We start from the raw sequence: 23823 nt of genomic DNA on the forward strand, positions 1-23823 counted from the left end.
CGACCTTGCAAGAGGAGAGTAAGCATTAGGGGATCAAAACAAAGGAAAGGAATACCACACAGTTGATCAATCGTTGGCTGTTAATCAGTCTTTTATTGCTACATTCTTCTGTCATACCAGATCACCTTGAGTCCATTAGAAAACAGAGTAAAACTGCAACAATTCTTTGTTTTTCTCCTCAGTACTTTTTTTCCCTGATAAGCGACAGAACACATACTGAACCCAAGCAATAAAGACCACCTTGTTATCCCATGCTCCATCAGTGTCTGTTCACGTCCACACAAGCACCAGAGATTGCATCCTCATCCCCAGCACTCACTCAAGGACAAGTTACATAAATCTTCATCATCATCTTCTTGTTTTATTTTTAATCTTATTCCTCCTTATTAATAACCAAACGCTGAAGACTGAGGGTGGATGCATATTACTCATGTTTCGTACTTGCAGGGCAGGGTGGGTAATGAACATATTGATTGATGGAAAGAACTAGTACAATTGAACTCCATATGTATGCCTTTTTTTTTTCTCTTTGACTGACTCAATTTATTTTAGGGTGGACGTAACCCAATATACATTAAGTTAATGCATCCATATCACAATATTCTAGCTAGTAGTACCAGCATATGATATGATAGTTATGCTGGTGGCCCTTTGAAATGGGAGTTCTTTGTTGACGGTGGAGGTGTCGGTGATTGCATGGCAAAAGGAGTACGTGATGGTGGCGGAGTACGTGGATCTGCCGTTGAGGTCGATGGCGACGGTGGCGGCACTCCTGGTACTCCCAGCAATGGAATAGACGTAGCAAAACATTCACCCATACATTCAACATTTCGTTCACCACATTTTCCAAGACATGTTGCCATGTCCAGCATATTGGGTTGAGCATGTGATGAAGAGTATGCATTTGATGAACAGTTAGTTGAGCATGTTAGTATGGCTTGTCCACAGCGACCGAAGCATGGATTCAGCTGGATGATCTGACCTTGTGCTGCTCCCATACACATGATCTGCACCAGCAGTAATGCAATAACTTGAACACAAGAGTTGTTGACATCTCTTAAACCCATTTTTCAAAGTTACTGATATATGCAAATTTGTGGTTCATTTATATATACGCATGAATGAAGGGGTGTGTGTGACTTGTGGGGCTTAGATATGCTAGTGAATTAAGGAAAGCATACAAGTGTTGCTGGGCTTAAATTATGCATAAATACTTGGAAGCATAACTGTTGTGAGTTAACAATAACCCTTTTGAACGAATCAAAATACTACCATGATATATATATATCCCATTGTAAATGTTGCCAAATAATGCTTGCACATTCTTCGCATTAGTAACCATTTTGATTCTTTGAATGTATGGATAGTATAGTTTCGTAGGTGATAAAAATTCAAAGCTAAATAAATTGATTCAAAAAGATAATTATTGATAATCATTAAGAGTGTCATAGTAGAATTAACTAGGGATTCAATATTGAATAGTTCCTCCCGTATGTCTAGGACCGACCCTAAGTGTTTTGGTGTCTAAAACGGTATTGTAAAGTGGTGTCCTTTTATCTTTTCATGACTATTTTCTTAGCAACAACGAATGTTACTTAAAAACATATTATCAAATCAGTTACACAAAAAATAATTAGGATGCAATAATAATTGTGAAAATTTTTTGGAATCCTAAAATTTGTTTTGCTATCAACATATAAAGCAGGGCCTGTCCCCGAAAAAACAACTCTTCAACAGATATATCAAATTCGTCTTGTTAAAAAAATGTTAAAGGGCATCGGTGAAAATGTAGAGAGAGAAAATGCTTTAGTGTATGAAAAGAACTCTCCTGGTATGTTGTCGTTTTACAGTGTGTTTGGTGATAGTATTACACTAAGCATTTCCTCTAACGCATACGTTAGGGAAACACTCTATTACACAAAAATCAAACCATCAAATTTATATACTAGAATAAACCATATTCCTTTCCTTTTATTTCGACTAAAAACAAACGCAATTATTATGCAATCAAACAAGTCCACAAGCTGATTTAGACTAGCTACTGCCAAGTCTTCTTAAATGAAGACTACTGACCTTTGTCTGGATAGTGTTAATCTAAAGGTAATCTGTTACGTACAATATATTCTACATATTTAAAGAAGACAACCAAACCAAACAAGGCCCCGCACAAAAGACCAACCAAACAATGGCCTCACGCACTGTCGGTGGCTTTGTTTTTGCTCGGGTTATTAACACTTGCAGTCATTGAATAATTTGAGACAATTCTACTCGGGGAAAAAACCCTAAAACAAGTACATGAGTAGGCCCAAGCCCATCTATGCCAAACCCCATGAATCACGCTGCAAAATTTACCCCCAGTTCTATCAAATCTAACGGCTGCAAATCATCGTGGCTCCCACCTGTCCCTCTTCTCCTTAGCTGTTCAATATATATATATATATATATTTTTTAAAAATATCATTGAGAAATATGATTTACATGTCTAACTCAATCGATTGTCAACCGAACCAATTAAAATACTAATTTCTTCTTCTTTAATTTTAAAAAAATGTTTTTATAAAATATATTGAATATTTTATTATTTTTAGCTGTGAGAATGTTGAACGTAATTCAAATCAAATTTATAAAATGTTTTGTGGTAAATTGACCAAAATGTGATTAATTCAAACAAACTGAACTACAAAGTAAAAAACTGAAAAATTATTTACCAAAAATAACATCAAAAAACTTGGAAGTCGTCTTTACTTGCACAAAAAAGAAATAAAAAGGAACAACAAAACGACAGAGGACTCAGCCGTTTTGTCTTTTGACTGCACCCCGGGGAAAAGAATATCATGTATCCTTTTTTTTTTGCCCCCGGACGGAATTTCCTTTTTATCTCAATTTTCTTCTTTTTCTTTTTTGTTTGAAAAAGAAAATCCACAGATTTTTTTTTGACCAAAAAAGTAAAGAAATTTAATTGACAGCCTTGCCGGGATTGTAGCCGTAGTAAGATAGGTACCACTTAACAAACTTTCTCAACCCGGTATTCAAATCGGTTGTGGGTTTGTACCCGAGTTCTCTTCGGGCCAAGCTGATGTTCGCATGCGTGAACGGCACATCACCATTTCCAGGCATGTCCACGATCCGCTTCTTTGCTTTCGTCTTCAAGTGCCTCTCAAGGATACTCACCAGTGTCGGTACGGTCACCGGAGACGTATTGCCCAAGTTAAAGATCCGGTACTGTGCAGGACCCGTTTTCGTACCACCCGAACCGGTACTCTTCCCCGCTGTATCCAAAGACCCCAAACAACCCTTCACTATATCATCAATGTATGTAAAATCCCTGGCCAAGTCGACCCGGTCCTTGCCCCGATATACTGTGATTGGCTTCCCTTGCAAGATATTCCGGGTGAAAGAAAAGTAGGCCATGTCGGGTCTACCCCATGGACCGTAAACGGTGAAAAACCTCAATCCGGTAATTGACAACCCGTAAATGTGGTTATACGTGTGCGTGATTTCTTCACCTGCCTTTTTCGTAGCCGCATAGAGACTCGCGGGCTGGTCCGTCCGATCAGCTTCTGAGAAAGGGACCTTCTCGTTTAAGCCGTAAACGGAGCTTGAAGAAGCCCAGACGATAGACGGCTGAGGATTAGCCGATTTGCAAGCCTCAAGAAGCGTGACAAGCCCGGCTATGTTGCTGTGGACATAAGAGTGTGGGTTCTCCAGAGCGTACCTGACTCCGGCTTGGGCCGCCAAATGCATCACGTGAGTGAACGCCACGACGTCGAAAAGCTTGGCGAGGAGCCGTGCGTCATTCACATCCCCTTCCACGACAAAGATTCCGTGGTTGTCGAGTTGCGTTTTGCGAGCCTTCTTGAGCGACGGATCATAGTAATTGTTGAAATTGTCAAGCCCAACAACGCCGTCTCCGCGTTTCTTTAGTTGCAGAGATACGTGCGAACCAACGAAACCAGCAGCACCGGTGACTAGTACGGCCATGCCGCCAGACCGATGGATCTGGGCAGAGTTGCGCACCTGCTTCTCCCACTGAATTCCTCCCCAAGAAGCAGCGAAATACTGGCTGCCAGAATCGACAAAGCTCTGGAAACTAAGATAAGAAACGGTGAGTGCGATCAAGAAGAGAGCCCACAAGAACATAGTGCTTGTAGAAGCGAAACACCGATGGAATTGGCGATTCATGGCATGAGCCCTCTCGATCTTGAACTTACCAGGCGTGGACGGAAACAATTCGTCTTCCAACGACGGCATATCTTTCTTGATTCACTTTTCTTGGAAGGGATTTTTGATTGATTCTCCTAAAATTCTAGTGGGTATTCTGGATTCCAAGGCGGGGATGAGTCTTTTCGAGATTTGATTGGAGGAGAGATCGAAATGGCAGTGTGTGGTAGTGGGCGATTTTATTTCCCGCATATGCTAATCGATGGAATTGGAAGGTAATGGAGGGGTTATGTATAATAAATACAACCCCACAAAGAGCCGACAAAGCATACGCGTGAACGCGTTCAAGGACGGCCAGATTGGATAGAGAATCGAAAATATCACGATCACTAGGTTTTTTTGGGCAAAAATATATATTTAGTCCCTCAATTATACTATTGATTTTATTTTTGTCTTTAAATTTTCTTTGCTCTTAAAATCATCCCTCAACTATTCAAAGGTATCTCGTTCATCCCTCAAACGATTCTGGTATCAGAAAAATCATGCGTGGCATCCCGATTAGAGTAATTTTTACACCTGTCATCCCATTTGACTTAAAGTTTACACATGTTATCTCATAAAATCCCTAAAATACTTAACTCTTCAAAATCTCCAAACTATTTTATTATATAGTTTAAGCACTAAAAGTGCTAGACATTGATAATTTAGGGATGATATCATTCTCGTTTGTCAAAGTATGCCAATTCGGATTACTCTGATATACTAAATAGATGTCACGTTACATTTTTCTGGCCACTATCTCATTTGGAGGACGAAATAGATACCTTTCAATAGTTGGAAGGACGAAACTAAGAACAAAAAAATTTTAAGGACGAAAGTGAAACTAGGTGTATAGTTTAGGGACCAAATATTATATTGTCTTTTTTTTTTTTACTTTTTGACTAACAACAATAAACGAGTGTAGAAACAATTTTTTTTAAAAAATAAAAAATAAAAATCTGAAGTGAATGTTAAGCCCTCCTACATCTTCCTATCAACGGTTAAGTCCTCTTTAATGTCATTTTTTGCCACTAACAGATGAGTCGGGTTACAACTCAGCCCCTCACATCTCAAACGTTTTCACTTTGGTCACTGGCGTTGCTGAATTGCAACACAGTTAGCTTTTTTTGTCATTTCGGTCAATGAACTTGCCGACATGGCATAAGATCGTCAAAAAAATCATTTTTTTCAGTAATAACTGCCTATGTGGAAATTAAAAAATAATAATTTAATTGAGCTGACTGATCTGGACGGTAAAAGAGGATCATCCACCTACGGCCGTGATAATTCTAAATTCATAAAAAATATATATCTTTTAAACTCTCTCAACTAGAGACAGTGCAACTGTTCAAATGGGTTAGGTTTGACCAATTCGGATCAACGTTGGATCTTCGTATCCTGATGGCTATTATAGCTTAAAAATGGGTGGGTATGGTCGACCTCATGTTGGGGAGTTGATTGGTGGTGGTGGTCACCAAGAAAGGTTACTCGGGTGGTCAGATTGGGCCTTTTTTTAGATAAATTTATGACTTTTGTGCAAATTTTCAGCCAAACCAAAGGTTGTTGGCCACCGAGCTAGGTTGGCTTTTGATGGTGAAGGTCCAAGGAAGATTTTTGGTAGGTCGATCATCTGAAATGAAGGCTGAACAACGAAATTGCCATTGGAGGTGGCTATGGTGCTCACTGGAGAAGAAAGAATAAAGAAAAGAGATTAGTGTCATGTGTATTTTACAAAAATAAAATTTATACAAAATTTCCACTTATGCAGATGTCTGTTAACAAATGATTTTTTTGTACTTTTTATGCCATGTCAGCACATTGACTGACCCAAACCCAGCAAATCCTGATCGTGTTACAATTCAGCAACACCACTGCCCAAAGTGAAATGTTAGTGGCTGAGTTGTAACCTGACTCATCTATCAATGGTCAAAAGTGACATTAACTCCCTCTTACTATATGACAAGTGTAGTTTAAGCCATCTCATTACATCTCAGGTGAACTTTAAACTCTTGTACTTTTTTCGATCAATATTAAGCCCTCATAATATTTTCGTTGGATTAAATAGAAGGGTTTAAAATTCACGTGAGATATAATAAGGGGGCTTATACGTGTTTTATGCCGACTTTCTATAATTAACAAACAACTAGGCATCCACACTTTTTTCTTTTTTTTAAAACTGCCTCTACCTTTTGGCTAGGCATTAGATAAATTCTTTCGATAATAATTTACAAACCACAGATACTAGGAAATCTCATGAAAAATTCATGTGTGATCTACACCACTAGAGATGATTGAAACCCGATAAGAGAGAGTGGACTTATAACTTATTAGTTAATTTTTAAAACGTGGAGAATTTTGGACCAAAATAAGAAGAATATATTAATAGTTTGGACCAAAAAATAAAAAAGAAATTAATAGTGAGAACTGATAAATTAACACTACTGTTTACCGGAAGAATTGGTGATGACGACAAGAGAAGCTGCTTTTGGGAAAACCGAAGTAGCCGGTGGAATAGGGTAGTACTATTGGGTGTACGTGAATCAGCATTCCCAGTGGTTTGGTGGGGTCTACAATCTATTCAAGCAAAGTCTTTTACTGCGATGAGCTATTTACAGTAACTGCAACAATGGTTTGTGTGGTTTTGTTGGGTTAATAAAATGTATTGGAGAATGTGTTTGAGTATTTTAATGATGTGATTGGCATAATAAAATATATTGATATAATGATATAAATTTGATTATTTGTTTTTTTTATGTAATAGAGGTAGGACCCATTATATAATGTGTGTAATTGTGAGTGTGATAGTTGAGGTGAGTCCCAAATATGATAAAAAGAAGCCAACATATGGACAAAACAAATTTCATGCCACAACACTTGGCCCAACAAAAATAACCTAGTAAAATGTTACTGTTGTATCCATTTATTCATTCATGCTCCAATAACTTCCACTTTTTCTCCATCCATTCTCCGATAAATTGTCACTGCTGCATTTAAAGCAACCATAATGATGGTTTTTTGTTGGGACAACAAAATGTATTGGGAAAAATATTTTGCCTATGTGGTTGGGCCCACAAAATATATTGGTATAATGACGTAAATTTAATGGCTTTACTTTTTGTATAATAGAGGTGAGACCCGATATTGATTGTTGTGTGTGTGTATATATATATAATGTTTTTATATTTAAGGGTCACTTTAACTAGGATGTGCCAATTTTAATGCATAAATTGTTCCGCCTTGGAAGTCATATACATAGTTGACAATTGGCGCTCTGTGTGATGATTTGCGGATAGTTTGAAGATGTTGAAGAATCAGTAGATGAAGAAGACCATGGAAGAAGAAGAAATGATGATTGAAAGAAAGTTGCATAAACTTTATTCATGTAAATGCCAAGTTACATTTGTAACAATAGAATTATTTTGATTTAGAGATATGCATTGCTGCCTGGTTTTCACAGTGAAGAGTCATAGGTAGACGAATTTGGAACTTCAGTTATGTAAATAGACTTTGTAACTAGATGAGTTCACTAGTTGTGATTAAGACCTGACTACTCTTTATCGAAGACAAATAAGAGAAGACAGATCAGAGATTGCAATTCTCTAACACTACGTAGTTTATTCAAATTATATAAATCAAAACTACAAGGAAGTTTTTGTTTGTTCACTAAAATTGTCCTTTCAGAAGTAGTGATGGTCATTACTAAAATTGAGCTTTGTTGTTAATTCCATTTCCAATGAAGCTGGAATTAAGCTTCTGTTAAAACAATATGCATAGTAATGATCCAAGATAGTGAAGAATATTTTGTTTCTAGAAGAATAAATCCAACAATATACATAGAGCCATAGAGGTGACAAAAAGTGGGCTGGAGCTTGGGCTCAGTTCGGCTCGGCATGGGATATCAAGCTTTGTCTTCAATACCAAGCCCAACCCAAGCTAAAGTAGGCTTAACTTCATGGGAAATTAGGGTATAGTGACTTGTAGCAAAAGTAATTCCGGTTTAGTGAATGCGGGTCACCTCACAGTCACCAGCGGCATTCATCAACAAAAAAAACCTTTTCTTTTAGTTCGTATTCCTTCAAGTCGTTCTCTGCAGCTAAGTCGTTTGATCTCCGTTACGAATTCTAGAGACCTCTTTCGGGTTAAAAAGTATGGACAAAGTGGTGGAGGCAGCGGAGCTGGTGAAGAAAGAATGGGTCGAGGTGTATGTAAAAACCCTACACCACATAAAGGATGGTTTGGCTTTGCTTCGGTGCTTACAGTTCAAGCTCGATCTTCTTGCACCGCAGTTGCCCACCCATGAAGATGTGCAGTTGGCTCAATCGATGCTTCAGTCGTGGAAGACCCAATGCCAGGGGTATCGAATCTCTCACTCTCTCAAAAAAGTACGTATATAATAAAACTATGTAAAGAGTTCCTCCTTATAAGTGAAAGTAGTCTAACATGGATTAGGCATGTATAATGTACAGATATTGATGTGGGCAAGGGCGGAGCCAGGAATTAAGGTTGTGGGGGCTATTGGGGGCCCCAGCAAAATTTTTTAGGATTTTTTTTGTTATATTACACCTATTTGACGCAAAAAATAACATTAAAACGTTAGTATAAATACATATTGAAGTTTATGAAACAAAAGACCATACACAAGATGAGACTAAGATTACCCATATCTCCATAAGCCATAATCATAATTTACCCTGTTACCCATAATCCATAATCCATAACCCTAAAATTAGCAAATTAAGTATTTCTTATTTGGACAATTGAACTTACTTAGATTGAGAGAGTGAGAGTTGAGACTTGTGAACCAGAGAAACAATCAGACGAAAAGCTGAAGGCATAATTCATGCCACTTGAAGCAGAGCCAATGAAGGATTCATCACTCACCAGATGCTCAACAGCACAAGAATGACACAATTCAAAGAAATTGTGTGGCTGTGTCATTGTGTGAAAGTAGCTTAGTTGTGTTGGGTCATATTTTATTTAGATGTATTAGTGTTAGTTGGGCCTTAGTTTATTAAGATCTATTAGTGTTAGCTCATAGATGGGCCTTAGTTTTAAAGACAATTCATAAGTTATTTGTATAAATGGTAATGGACTAATGGACCTTAGTTTATATATATCTTTTAGGCTTTATTGTGTATTTGTCTTTCATTTGTGTATATATTCATATCAGTATTATGGGTAACCTATTTATGTATATATATACATGTGCATAAGTATATATATATTTTTTTATAAATCTGCACTGGGCTACTGCATCCGCCCTTGGATGTGGGCGTGTACAAAGTTGAAAGAACTCAAGTAGAGAGGGAGAGCAATTAAAGAGATGAATGGAAGTGATAATGATGGACATGAATTCTATAAGACTAGTTAAAGGATGTAGCTTTAAACAATAATGTAAGGCATATGAGAATTCATCTTGTGGAATCTTGCTAATTTCTTATATGGTTCACGTAGTCTATCCCAAAATTGTTTGGGTTAACGGTCCTGATGATGATGATGATGATAGTCTTTTAAAGAAAATTCTGTGAACACTTGTTTTATTTTTAATTCTTGTCATTAGTTTGCGATTGAATTTGAGAAATGCCAATTTGCAAGCGAAGGATAACATGAGGAAAGCTGCTCAGAAAGTGGTATCCACTTTGTTTCATGCTAATTCACTAATCTCCATCTCTTTGTCATATTGCTTTCGTGCAGCGCTCTTTCATGTTAAACACTACTTTTGGTATATGTTTAGCGTAAAATATATCAAATGACTTTATGATCCTTAGTTTGAGTCTTGCATGCTTCTTAAAGACTAGAGAATTACATATTTATAAATGCTTCTGATCATTTTTAACTTAAAATGGGAGTCTTATTGTAGAGGGAACAACTCCTTGGTGGGGGAGAAGAGTCTACGATTAGAAGACGCAACTTGCGGTACGTAACCTCACTGTTACTTCTGAAGAAATTTAGTGATTGATAAATGATAATACATCCTGTTCTCCACAGATTTTCTTTTTCATCGTATTTTCGTAATTGTAGTAGACACTGATAGATTATTCAAAAATGCTACTAGTCCCAGTAAAACTCATCCCAGCAATCCCAATGCTTATGTGGCAGCTGACATGGATAAAATATGTGGGTCCCATTTTAACTCAAATTAACTCATCACTCGACTATGGTTTTGTTTAACCTAGCCCCTTCTCCCCACATCTGCTCTTAGACCAGGCGCGCCTCTCTCAACCCCAATCAACGCCGACGACCCCCCTCATCTCTCTCTCGTTCTACACAAAAGGTGCTTGCTCTCAACCCAAGCACGCTCTCTCAACCCCGACGCCGACCCCCCAACAGGCTGCAACTCGATGCACTTCTCCTTCCTAATACGAGGTAAATCCCGATTGAAAAGTGCTGCACATATGTGAGAAATATGTGGTATATAAATGCCGTGGTATATTATTGCACCAACAAGATTCTGAGTGACGTGTATGCATTTCTATTGGTTTTTGGTTGAACAATCAGAACTTGTAATCTTCTCAAAATGATTGCCTGCGCCACCCTTGCTATCAGACTCCATGAGCTCATTCTTTTGTGTAGAGCGAAAATTCTGGGTTGAGAGAGATGAGGAGATTGGCGTCTGGATTGAGAGAGATGAGGAGGTGAGGAGATCGCCGCTATCGACGTTGAGAGAGAGGAGAAGGGGTTAGGTTAATCTGTGAATGAAAACCATTGCAGCCTGTGAGGAGGGTAATCGGCGTCGACGTCGACGTCGGCGTCGTGGTTGACAGATAGCGCTGGGTTGAGAGTAGATCTGGCTACAGAAGAAGGGGCTAGGTTAAACAAAACCATGGTTGAGAGATGAGGTTAATTTGAGTAACAATGGGACCTACATATTTTATCCATGTCAACTGCCACCTCAGCACTGGGATTGCTGGGATGAGTTTTGCTTGGACTAGTAGCATTTTTGTAGATTATTATCCTATTTCATGGTTTCCTATATATGATTGGATTGCGAATAATTGATTACACTGTTGCAGGACAAAAGCTGGAATGACATCTGCTGCAGAGAGCATAACAGCGAGTCTTCGCCGTACTCGCCAACTAATGGTTCAGGTCTGTAGCTTGTGTTGGATTTTGTATAACAATAAGAAAGTCCCACATTGGAAAATGATAGAAAGAAAGAGTAGTTTATAAGTGTGGACTTATCACACTTAGTAAATTGGATAAACATTTATAGATGGGCTTGGGCTATATGATGGGTACATATGGGCCGTGTGCCTTGGGGCTCTTGGGGTCTCATTGACTTAAGAAATATTCTTTATTTTTTATTTTTATCCAATTACAGTTTATTTTAACAGTTATGTTTGTCTGAAGAGTTGTGTTTGATCAACACAACTTCTCAATGATAATTGCTTGTAAACTGCTTCTTTCTTATTCTATAAATACAAGAAATAACATGAGTTTGGAATTATCAGAACCTCTGACATTCAAACCTTCATCATAAACTTTTTTTGATTTGAGAGAAAAAACACCCAGTAAATTCGCTAGGACCAAGAATCAAGTGCTCGATTCTTGGCTACAGATTGTTGAATCCTAGTAGCAGACGCTCATTGAACTACAAGCACAAGAGTAGGGGCGAATTTCTGCTATAGGACATAGCATTACGCTATCCTCAATCTCAATTCAAGTCAATATTTTGATTGTATCTTTATTGTGTTTATTTTATTTTAATAAATTCTTTAAATCTAATATTCTATACACTGTTATTCCTGATTGTTTCTAACAGCTTGGTCCTCCATTTGTCCACCTCCCATTCCTTTTTCCTGTTATTTATGTATAGGTCCTGGAAGATGATAATTAAGGGCCGATCTTATTGTATCTTTATGTGCCAAACAGGAGGTGGAAAGAAGTGCGAGTACGCTTACGACATTTGGTAGGTCATTTTAGTCCCTAAATCGGATCAAAGTATTTACTGTTCAATCATAGTAGCACACTAGCACTGATGTGGCTCTATTCTTTTTTCCGGCTCAACTTTGTGCACTCTATATATTTCTGTTCAGGTTTAAATGTTTAATTTAGGAGTTCCATGTGAATTCCCCTTCAATGGAAGATAAGGGAAACGCATTAGATGTAAGGAATCAAGGTGATATGAAACTGGGCTATCCATATTACTATTCATGATCTGGTAAACTAAAACTTGTGTTGGCCTTAAGTGAATTCGTCTGGGTTGTATTTTGCTGTGAATCTGTTGATGCAGATTGGTATAAGTCTTGAATTTTAGTCTTTCATTGAGTTTCAACTTTCAAGTATATGATGCAACCATTGATGCTTGAGGGCTGGAACCCATTGGAGCCTATTTGAATAAAAGGGAAAATTTGGGGGGGTGGGGGATGGGTTCTTGTCATTGAGCATGTTACTTGCATCAAGATTGCACTTTTAAAAACTCCTGTTTAAGTCGATCAACGTCTAGAATTTTTTTTTGACAGTCTCTACCCTGAAGAATATCTGGCGATCTGTCACCAGGCTAGTATACAATCCACTTGATCTGTTTTATCTCTGATACATTATTCTTGTTCTTTTAGAGGTGGCCTCAGGAGCATGTAGCTGCATTTCTTCTTCTTCTTCTTCTTTTTTAATGATTTTACCACTTGATACTTTTGTATTAATACTCAACTGACTGTGTTCCATTAGTTTTCCCAAATAGTTCTGGGAAGAGCTTGTACCAACTCTATTTATCGTGGGCATGTAGAGGAATCAACAGGAGTATTAAGAAAGGCTGAAACTGAATACAAGGGGCATCGCTCACTGTTAATGCGAACTCGAAATCTGCTCTCCACGATGCAACGTCAGGATGTTATTGATAGGTTAGATGGAACAAGTTGTTCCATTTATATTTTAATCTTGATATTATACTTGTTCAAAACAGGCAAACATGTAGCCCAATAGTAGAGTGTTGGGAATGCAACCTAGAGGTCACTTGTTCAATTTCTAGAAACAGTCTCTCTACATATTATGTGGAAGTTTGTCTGTTTACATTCTGAGTGTTCAAGATCTTGAGTGAATGTTTGTTTTCAGATTCTTTTGCTAACATGCTGCCACATGCCTAATATTCAAAATATATCTTGTTACAACATATCTACTCATTGCGAGGATTTACCAATCTAACAGTGAAAAAAGTCAGCAAAACTTCCACACCAGGACCTTCGGGAAAAACATTTTCTACACACCAAGGAGGAAGGCAGTCTACTGCTCTCATTTCCTCAGACTGATTATCATTATCAAGGTCTTTATGCCAAGCAATTCGGTTTGTTCCATCACATGAATTGCTCTATGCCGTTGCGATTTCAAGCTACAATAGCTATTAACCTGGCAGAGTCTATGCCATTTCTTATCACTTCTATTCATGACTTTTTTGGACTCCTGTGCTTGTTTTTTTAGTATCTTGTATCTGATGAATCCAACTACAGTAGCACAAAAAAGAAACAAACAGCCTATAACAGAAACAAACTTTTACCTCTTTCCCAATTTTCCCGCTAATGGTACCGCCTTTGATGGTAGCTATTAGCACATCTAGCTCTTCAGGAGTAAGTTTGATCTCATCTATAGAAATCTGTTCATTTTTCATGTAGGCAGCAATATCACCCATGATCCAGTTTGCTGTCTGTTTCACATCAGCACCCCTTGCAATAGTTGCATCAAAAAAGTCTGCAACCTAGACAGTCATTTGGAAAAGTGCATTTAGATCATTTCAACTTAGATCTAACTACTGAATAAATACCACCATCCAATAAACACGAGTTCAGCAAGGCAGTGAAAATTAAATATTCGTGTTAGTCTGTCAAAAGCTGAACTAACCTTAAACTTAGATAGCAAAGTATATATTACTCAAACTTAAAGGCATCTCCTGAGCTTTTCAAGCAAGCTAAAGAGATTTTAAATGTTCAGGGAGCATTAAAAAATAACAATTTATCTCCTTATGACTTCTTATGTTTGGAGTAATTTTGGGGGCGTTGATAACTTCCTATTCATCATTGTCTCAACTTTCAACTAAAGTTCAAATCCTGAATCAACTTCTCTCTGCTTTTAATCATTCATATTATGGCATATTAAATGTGAATTTCATTCCAGCAATTACACAACCCAACTGGTAGCAGCCAGCTGTTTAGAAACACAATAAGAGCTTACATTTGTGTCGTTTGCCAGAAAAAGAACATCCTGCATGCTTAGGCCCATCTTCTCATACCTTCGGCGCTTCATTTCGGGTAGTTCCGGCAAAGAGTTACGAATAGTATCAACAAATTCTTCAGTGATAATAACCTCTGGGAGATCTGGTTCTGGGAAGTAACGATAATCTGCAAGCCCCTCCTTTTTCCTCATTGTAACTGTTTTCTAAGACAGAGAAAGGGTGAAACAAAATATGAGCAACATGACGTGACTTACAAATGATATATGTTTTACTTGTTGCAAAGAAAGAGAAACCATTAAGCGGCTACAACCTGAGCTCCTTCTTCCCAAAGACGGGTTTCCTGTACAATTTGATCTCCCTGGCCCTGGCTGTGAAGCACTGTCTGCCTTGAAATCTCAAAGTCAATAGCCCTGTTCATTGATGAGAATGAGTTCAAATTCTTTATCTCAACCTGCAGCAATCAACAGCTGAAGTCAATGCATTAATTAAACATAATCTTCCGGACTACTAAACATCAACACATTCTCAAATTGTAAAACTGTCAGCAAACACATATCCAGTGTCTTACAAGGCGGGTTTGGAAACAGAGGCGCTCGACTTATTTGAGGCGAGGCGAGACGTAAGCCTCGGTAAGAATCAGCAAAAAAACCTATATGCTTAATCTAAAATGTACATGTACACATTCAAATAATATAATCATATCAATTTATCAATTTATGACGACATAACTCCATCCATCATCAATTCAAGTGATCAAGTCTCTAAATAACAATAATAATATTAATATCATCAAATAATATCATCAATTAAAGTCTTAAGTAACAACCAATAAGTAGGTAAGAGACAACATAACAGAGAGAGCCTGAGCATCAACTATGAGGTTGCGACTTGCGACTGCCGCAGACGAGGCTGAGGTTGCGACTTGCGACTGCAGCAGACGAGGTCGCAGCTGCAAGGGGGAGGTTGTGGCTGCAAGGGGGAGCGCGATTTGAAGGGGATGCTGCTGCCTGCTGGAGAGGAGGTCGCGATTTTAGGGGGGCGGGCGCGATTCAGGATTTCAGGTTATGTTTTTCACTTTTTTGTAACTTAATTTTTAACGTATTGAAATACTCTGTGAGGCCTACGCCTTGGTGCGCACTGTTCCGAGGCGTATGCCTCTATCAAGGGCGTACGCCCAAAGGCAGCTAGAAGACGCCTCGCCTTGAGGGGCGCCTCAGGGTGTACGCCCTGAGCGCCTTTTAAAACACTGCACATATCAGCTGTTTACCCCAACTCATTTCTTTTCTTTGTAAATCTGCTCACCTAGGGTGTGGTTTTGTTGATTTACAGCAGATATAACAACCGAATAAGTAATTTCTTGCAACCACTTACTAAAAACAAGTAAAGAAGACCTTAAATACCTTGGTACCGAACTCTAGCTGCCCAATTGGTCGAATTGAGATATTCACATCACAACGAAGTGAACCTTCTTGCATGTTTCCATTACTCACTCCTAAAAAACGAACCAACCTCTGTAATTCCGCTGCATATTCTGCAGCTTCAATGCCTGTTCTCATGTCAGGTTCAGAAACAATCTCAAGCAAGGGCACCCCTGCTCTATTCAGATCAACCTGCATAATGTACAACAGTGTCAAAGAGAATGAGATAGAAGTTCTATTCACCAATCCTTCATCTCCTTGTAAGCACTTTGTAAGAACTGCAGGATGGCATAAAGCAGCTCCATTGTGAAATTAGAGTGGCTATATACAATTACAAGCAACAACACCACATTTAAAGAAATCTATATAACGATGTCTAAAGACAGACAAATATTATTGTTCAGGAATTTGGGAAAAATAACCCAAGTTACAGAAAGAAAAGCACTTTCCTCTGAGTAAGTGCCATTATTTGAATGAAGTAGCTTTCCTGCATCCTCTTCCATGTGAACCCGGTAATACCAAATCTCCTATGCCCCCCACCAAACTCCAGAGGGAGATCCAAATCAATGTAACCAGCAGTTGCAATTGGGACATCAAATTGAGAGATTTGGTATCCCTTTGGAAGGTCTGGATAAAAGTATTGTTTCCGATCAAACTTTGAGTTCAAGGACAGCTTGCAATTGAGTGCAAGTCCTAATTTCACCGCAAAATCAATGACTTTAGAGTTCAAAACTGGCAAATCACCGGGCAATCCCATGCAAACTGGGCAAATGGTTGTATTAGGTTGAGCCCCATAGTTGTAAGGGCAACCACAAAATGCCTTGGTGATGGTGGAGAGCTGGACATGGGTTTCTAGGCCAATGATTGCCTCATTGTCTTTCATGAATTTATCAATTGTTTTTGTTTTTGCCTGCATCTGTGGCGATACTTTAATCTGAGTGGATGGGGGTCTTTCTTGCTTGGCTGTTGGGGCATCTGTACTTTTCATGGTACAATAAAATATGGCATTTCTTTTAGTAAACAACAAAGTTGGGCTAGGAAACAAAGGGTGGCTCTGAATGCTTCTGAACAATGCAAGAGCCATCTTATTGATTATTCCCCTCAATTTGAATTGAGACAGTGTAACATTGTTTCTGCAAAACATCAAACAGAAGTTTAGGGGAGAGCAAAAGGTGGAAAAGGAGACTGTTTAATCAAGAACAATGTGAAACAAAGAAAGAGCTCGACTAAGGATTAAAACTTTTGAGTCAAATTTGATCGTAATTGAATAAAATACAAAACATCCAGCTAATATCTCCATTCTTGAAACTTGATAATCAAGTGAAATCAAATAACTGGTGTATTCTGTGAATTGCCCACAAAAGAGGAAGTGAAATAATGAGCGGAAAACTTTTATATAGCAAAATCCTCTCACTTTCTTATCTCTTTAGGTGCCACAAAAAATTGAGTGAAATCTATGCGGACAAAAACAATAATGATTGCAACATTTACACACGAATAACGGTTTGAAGGAGAAAATCTAATGTACATCTACAGCTTGAGAATATACAAAAGAAGTCATCGGACCATTTAGCTTCAATTCCAATTCCATCCCAAAATCTATTAAGGTGCACCCACAAAAACAGGCTCTTAAAATGTAAAAACATTTCAATTGCAAGTGACACCTGAATGTCAAAGGTAATGAAGCGAAAGAGATTTCAAAATTTTAGAAGTAGAATACTATATGTGCATATGTATATACATATGTAAACATATATGCATTTTTAAACTTGTTCATACACATAGAATTCCAACTATAAAGAATGGTTATGCAGACAGTGAATTTCAGAGGCCAGGGCAGTACCTCCTAATGACGTACGAAGCATAAATTAGGAGAGTTGATAGACATACCTTGGTTGCGGAGGGAAAAGAGCAAAATCGCACAGAGAAATAGCTCAGGGATGCCGGAATGATGCATTTTATGCATATCTAGGGGAGCGGGACAACTTATGGACCCCTGCCAGAAAGCCCAAAATGCTAAAAGCCCACTAAAGAATTAAACGAGCCCAAAAGGCTAAAGCCCACGAGGAAAATTAGAGAAAGAAACAGCCCAGCCCGCTTGCCCTTGAAGTCGATTGAAAACTTCACAAACAGTTCAAGGTTTGAAATCCCTAATTCTCTCGATTCTTCAAGACCACGAGCGTACCCTTCCGGCATTATTGTTACCAGGTACTTCTACGTCACCTTCTATGTTGTTATCCTAAATTCGAGTCTCATACTGATTTTGGTTCATCTTTTGTCGTTGTAATCGTGTTTTTTTTACATTTGGATTTCGCTCTAATTTTCTCTATACTTATGATTTTTTATTTGCTCTAATTTGCCCTAAAGTTTCATCGGGAGCAAAGCACGATCATAGGTATATCAAGGTTGATTATATGTAGAATCAGTTTCTATGGTATTGAAAGTTCAATAAATACTATCATGGAAAACTTACGGATTGGGTATCTAATAAAACATTAGTTCTTTAGAAGACAGTGGGATATTTGAAAGAAAGTTCATAAATTTGTGTATGGAGACGAGGCAATTGTTGTTCTTGAAAAATTTGGCAATATTCTTGAGATTTTAGTTTCTTACTTGGACTGCTGAAGGAGCAATAAAGTTGCAAAATTAATTGAGATGATAACAAACAAGAGCATGTTTGGACATTTTAAAATCTGGGTTAAATGTTGTGGATGATATGGGTTTCCTTTTGAACTTGAAGAAGGGTGGATTGCCGTAGGCGCTTTATGATTTCTCATTGAAAAATATATTAGATTCATTTTTAGTACCCTTGAGGAGGGTAGGATATGTGGGGTAGGTGAGCCTGGAATAGATTTTCTATGAGGCCTTTAATATTGGCATGAAATCAGGAATTGCTTGATGATAATAGGATTGCTTTGTGGTGCTGCTTCAAAGTTCAAAGTACGTGCTTTTGAGAGATGCTTTGAGTAATTGAATTTCCAAATGTTAGCAAAGAGCAGAAAGTGGAAATAGGTTATGATTGTCGGTGCTGTTTAAGAAAAAAGTTACATTCGTACACAATGAGCTATTAATGGATACTACCTTATGATGGTAGTATCGTTTTGCGGATTCACCCCCTTTCCGAAACTAAATTATATAGCTTGTCGCGTTATTTGTATTTGGTAACTGAGATGGGAATATTAAGAAACAAATTGTGTTTCGCTTGAGGAAAAATAGTTATTAGAGGTAGAATCATAGCGTCAAAGAAAATATTCTTAAGAGAGATGGTGTTTATTGGAACAAGATGGTTGGTTGAAAATTTGGAAACATCAGCGCGAAACAATTATGCGAATAAAAGAAAAGGATTAAAAAAAGATAAATTGATGAATAATATACCGAATCATGGGATTCTTTGAGATTTCACTCATCTAATTTTGTTAAGCACGTCTACTATATTACTCAGAAGGTAATTATTATAGATATTTATATTTTATATAGTTCTATAATAGATAAAGACATTTTCTTATAATGGTATGTATAAAGTGCGAGTGGATTTCTCATCTTAGATGCAAGTCCCTTCAATTTCACTTGCACAAACCTCCCTCAGAGCGTATTCTATATTTGAGAGTCGTAAGCCATGTTTTAAGAATTTCATCAGAAGCATCGAATGCGACTGTTTGCGCCTTATCCGCAATTTGCATGTGGAAGGAGGAATTGGCCTAAGCAAGAGACATTTACCCGACTCTCGCCAGCTAGGTCAGATTAGAGCAACATTTTTTGAGAACATATTACCCATCTTCGGGGACAAGGGGCGGAACGACCTCTCGATCTACTTACTGCAGCCCAGGAAGAAAAACGTCGTCTAGGCGTTTTAATAAATTTGTCAGACACAAAATTTGCTCATTTCATCTATTTCCTTCAAATTGTATACTATAACTATATTGCAGACTCTTCTTCTGTCTCATAATACCTCGGGTGCTAGTGAAACTATTTTATTGAATCAGAAGAGGAAATTCTATTATTAATAGTACATTATTACGATAGCAAATGAGGGAAACTAGTTATCCTAGACCAGATAGGACGAAGGTTAAGACTTTGTTTTGGCAGAATTGGTTCGTGTTTACTTATGAAATTTTAGGTATGTTAATAAAAGGAGAAATTCTGACATTTGTTGATAGTTTACGCTTAAAGTGTACTGGATTTATGTCAATAGCATCACTTTATGGGTTGAAACCTGGTCCAGAGCTAAGTTTTATTGTTTGTCTGGTTATTCATAGTAGGTAGCATAGATATTTCTTTTACATAAAGCTACTTTTTAGATATTGATATCAGATCTTGTTTTCAGTAGCTTCTCAAGAAGCCTAAGATATGGTTTTTATACGTTAGAGCTTGCTTTGTACAATAAAGTCTGGTTTGGGACGATCAGCTGATGTTGTACTTTAATCACGTTGTGAGATAAGTCAATTTTTAGTTCTTATTAAATCGGATCAGTCAGTCATTCTTAGTTTGTCATATTTGTCTTGAGACTTGTTTGTTAAAACTTAATGAGTCATAGCGTAGCCACCTAGGAAGCACTGACTCGGCAAAATCGTTGCCAAGTCCGAGTCCCCTGCGCACTAAGTTCGCCCGAGCGTGTGACTCGCGAAAATACTGCTCAGACGCGCAATGACCGCGTCTCCACAGTTGGACCAGCATCGACGCTCCTTCGACGCGGGAGGGACACGCGACTGACTCGTTTGTTACCCTTAATTCAGAGTTTCAGACGAAAGAAGCCCTAACCTAAAAATCGAACTCGAACCTCAGAATCGACTCGTCATGCCTTCGTCTTCTCTGGTTTGCCCTCGTCGTGCCTTCTGTGCTTCGACTTCGAATCCTTGTCTGCTATGACTACTGCAACTTCGAGTCCTCTGGTTTGCCTTCTCTGCTTCGACTTGGATTTCTCTGGTTTGCCTTCTCTGCTTGCTCCTTCGACTTCTCTTGTTTGACTTATCTGCATCGACTTCTCTGGAGAGGATCTTATCTGGGTCGACTACTCTAGATCGACAACTTCCTTTGTTCAAGGAAGAAGCCTTCGTGCTTTCTTCTCTTCCAGAGACTTCTCTGGCCCTAATGTGAGCTTGGGTCTTCTTCTTGAAGGCTTGGGCTTTATTCTTTTATGTTATTGGGCTTTATATCTTGTAAATATCTGTTTGTTTCATTAAGTCCATTCTTTTATTGGTTAATCCACAACTACTACATGTATAGAAAAAATATATATAAATATTTTTTATTTGCCGAGTCCCCCCGCACTCAAATACAGGATTCTTTGAGGTTTTACGAATCCCCGCGTCCGCGCACCCACTTCCCGTGTCCCTGCATCCGAGTCGGTGCTTCCTAGGTAGCCACCCTTGTGTGGATTGAGAGAAACACGAGGGACCATGGGAGAGATGATGAAGCTGTGCTTCATGCTAATCTTTTATGTCATTGTTGTTGATGGCTTGTATCATGCAGATTATTTGTTTATTATTTTACATAATCTTTGAGTTATCAGAATATAGACTATAGAGTGCACAAAATTGGCAATGTAAGCTGTGTAGTTCTTTCTAACTTATTGAGAGTCGTGGTGCTAATGCTTGAATATACAAAAATGGATATTTAAGAAGATATTACACTCAAAGCAGCAGAGATCCTCAGTGAAGAGTTTGGTCTAATCCAGAATGAGGCTTTTTTCTTGCATATATCGGAAGGATAATGCTTGAGACCCCCAAAAAGTGACGCTCAAAAGACCCCCATTTAATGTGGAGTGTTGGGATGTGAAGTGGGTCCTACATGTTTAGCTTTAATCAATGGCTATTTTAATGCCACATAGATTTGGGAACTTTTGGGGATCATGTTTTGGGGGTCTCTAGCATTTTCCATATCGGAAATCTCTATTGTAACTTGCCCCAACATGGTGTTTTTGCATGCGTACGCCTTCGCTCTCTGTGTGTGTTGTAGTATATATATATTTCAAAGCTTTCATTGCATTCAAATACAGATATCTGCTTGGGAAGACTCCCATCTACAAATTGTCAAAGACCTCCATATGCTGTCTTAGTTTGGTTGGTTTCTTAAAAAATATGTCTGCAAGAGGGCGAATTCGACCATCTTTTGAAAGACGATCCATCCAAGATCCTGCAATGATGAGGCATCGTCCATTTCCTGGAGGTCACCGACCATTGGAGCCCCTTCCTCCGCCCGAGGTTTTAGAAAATAAGATTGCTTCACAGGCAGCAGAAATGGAACGATTAGCACGGGACAATCACAGATTGGCAGCTACACAAATTGCTTTGAGGGAGGACCTAGCTGCTGCTCATCAGGAATTAGAAAGGCTCAAGGCGCACACTAGAAGCATCCAGACTGAAAGTGACATTCAGATAAGGTTTTTGCTGGATAAGATTGCAAAAATGGAAGCAGATATTAGGTCCGGCGAGAAGGTAAAGAAGGACTTGCAACAGGCACATGCAGAGGCCCAGAGCTTGGTCAATGCCAGGGAGGAGCTGACTGCACAAATTCAACAGGTCTCTCAGGAATTGCAGAAGGCTCAAGTTGATATAAAGATTCTACCAGATTTGCATGCTGAGCTAGACAGTTTGACACAGGAACATGAGAGGTTACGGTGAGCCACATTTTGGTCGTGTTAGTTGTCATACTTTCACCTTTTCATTGCTTAACTTTGAAGAGCTGCATAAAAACCAACAATTTACTGTACCCATTGTTATGTTTAAGCTCTGGTAGGAAGTATGGTAATTGGGGAATTGTTAATTGAAATCCCCCTCCCCGCATCCTGGCCCCAAGGGTCTGATTGCTTATAGCTAGGGGTTTTTCCCCTTGATTCTTAGAGATATTCGGGTTCCTTTTGTTCTTTTCATTTTATTTTGGAAACCAGCATCTGTTGCAATTATAATTTGGAAATGTGATGGATGTACTCTAATATGTCTACTTTCACCTGCCTCTGCATATTCCAGGATAAAAAATGAAAAACTAAAGCTGAATAGCCAATCAAAATTTTAGCATTTATTGTTCAACTCTATTGAAATGCAAATCAAGGAAGTATTTTGGACTCAACCTTTAATAGTTAGCATTTTATTTGTTGCATGGGTGCAAAAGAGAAACATTTGAGTATGAGAAAGGTTCAAACATGGAGCAGGTGGAGCAACTGAAAGCAATGGAGAAGAATCTAATTGGAATTGTAAGAGAAGTGGAAAATCTGCGTGCTGAGGTCTTGAATTCGGAGAATAGAGTACATGGTAACATTTTTTGCCTGTATATATGATGGTTTTGCTTTATATTTTTCTGGTGCGGTTATTCCAATACGTGTATATTGTATATCATGTAGCAGGTAACCCTTTTGTAGGTGGCTACATGCATCATAATCCTCCATACCCACCCTATGTACAAGGCAGTGATGCTTATTTTGATGGATATGGCAGACCTGTTGTCAGAGAGGCAATGATTCCATATGGAAACAGCAATGGTCCGGCTGCTACTGGTGGGATTGGTAATGCAGCTGTCTGGAGAGGGCCTTATAATCCATCACTGTCTAAGAGGTGATCATGGGTAAATGGGTAATGCTGCTGTCCCAGGTGTTGGTGGCGGTGGTGCACTGGTGCTGCTTCCTGGGGAGGGCTAAATGAGATCCATCACTTGCTGGGATATGAGCATGGGAAGATATTATTGAACTATTATTTGAAAGAGCAACTTGCGTTGTTTAAAGTTTCTGCTGGCAGTTAATAAGCTTTTTCCTACCACAGCATTGAGGATATGCAGATTGTCATACCGAAATATAATATTAGAGACCTTGACCAGAAGATCTTAAGACGTAAGGTTTTGGGACCTGCTCCGACTCCTATTTTATGCGAATTACAGTCTTCAGTCCTGTTTTTATGCCTCTCAAGGGTGATTGATTTAAAGTTTCTGTATATCCTTGTAATTTAAGTGGAAGCTGAAAACTTTTGGTTCTCTTCGATTTTGGAATAATAAATACACAGCGATTTTTAACTATTGATCAGCTGGTTCATGCTCTGAGAAATGGAATATAATTTA

At 38.4% G+C, this 23823-nt stretch overlaps 3 protein-coding genes and 1 pseudogene across 6 annotated transcripts; 2 read left to right on the forward strand and 2 right to left on the reverse strand.

Annotated features, from left to right (window-relative positions):
- Positions 1-2681: 2681 nt before the first annotated feature.
- LOC120006170 (UDP-glucuronate 4-epimerase 1-like) lies at positions 2682-4436 on the reverse strand. Its single transcript, XM_038856103.1, has one exon. The coding sequence runs from the start codon at positions 4249-4251 to the stop codon at positions 2956-2958; it is 1296 nt and encodes a 431-aa protein (XP_038712031.1). The 5' UTR covers positions 4252-4436; the 3' UTR covers positions 2682-2955.
- A 1185-nt stretch (positions 4437-5621) lies between these two features.
- Positions 5622-13226, forward strand: LOC120006027. The gene is made up of 8 exons (XM_038855906.1): positions 5622-5625; positions 5749-5817; positions 8326-8554; positions 9761-9830; positions 10061-10116; positions 11214-11289; positions 12073-12109; positions 12926-13226. Exons 1-8 carry the CDS (start codon positions 5622-5624, stop codon positions 13120-13122), a joined length of 738 nt encoding a protein of 245 aa, XP_038711834.1. The 3' UTR covers positions 13123-13226.
- Positions 13227-13562: 336 nt separating this feature from the next.
- LOC120006087 lies at positions 13563-17744 on the reverse strand (annotated as a pseudogene).
- Positions 17745-17850: 106 nt separating this feature from the next.
- On the forward strand, positions 17851-23788 carry LOC120006086 (protein FLX-like 4). 4 transcript variants are annotated; one of them, XM_038855962.1, is made up of 4 exons: positions 17851-17988; positions 21776-22396; positions 22888-23032; positions 23125-23788. In XM_038855962.1, exons 2-4 carry the CDS (start codon positions 21858-21860, stop codon positions 23329-23331), a joined length of 891 nt encoding a protein of 296 aa, XP_038711890.1. In that variant the 5' UTR covers positions 17851-17988; positions 21776-21857; the 3' UTR covers positions 23332-23788. The 4 variants fall into 4 exon arrangements, with proteins under 4 accessions (XP_038711890.1, XP_038711888.1, XP_038711891.1 ...); XM_038855960.1 differs by having other exon boundaries at positions 22888-23027; positions 23117-23788; XM_038855963.1 differs by having other exon boundaries at positions 22888-23027; positions 23135-23788.
- Positions 23789-23823: the final 35 nt, after the last annotated feature.

The sequence above is a fragment of the Tripterygium wilfordii genome, chromosome 9 (genome assembly GCF_013401445.1).
Source record: "Tripterygium wilfordii isolate XIE 37 chromosome 9, ASM1340144v1, whole genome shotgun sequence".
Taxonomy (NCBI): domain Eukaryota; kingdom Viridiplantae; phylum Streptophyta; class Magnoliopsida; order Celastrales; family Celastraceae; genus Tripterygium; species Tripterygium wilfordii.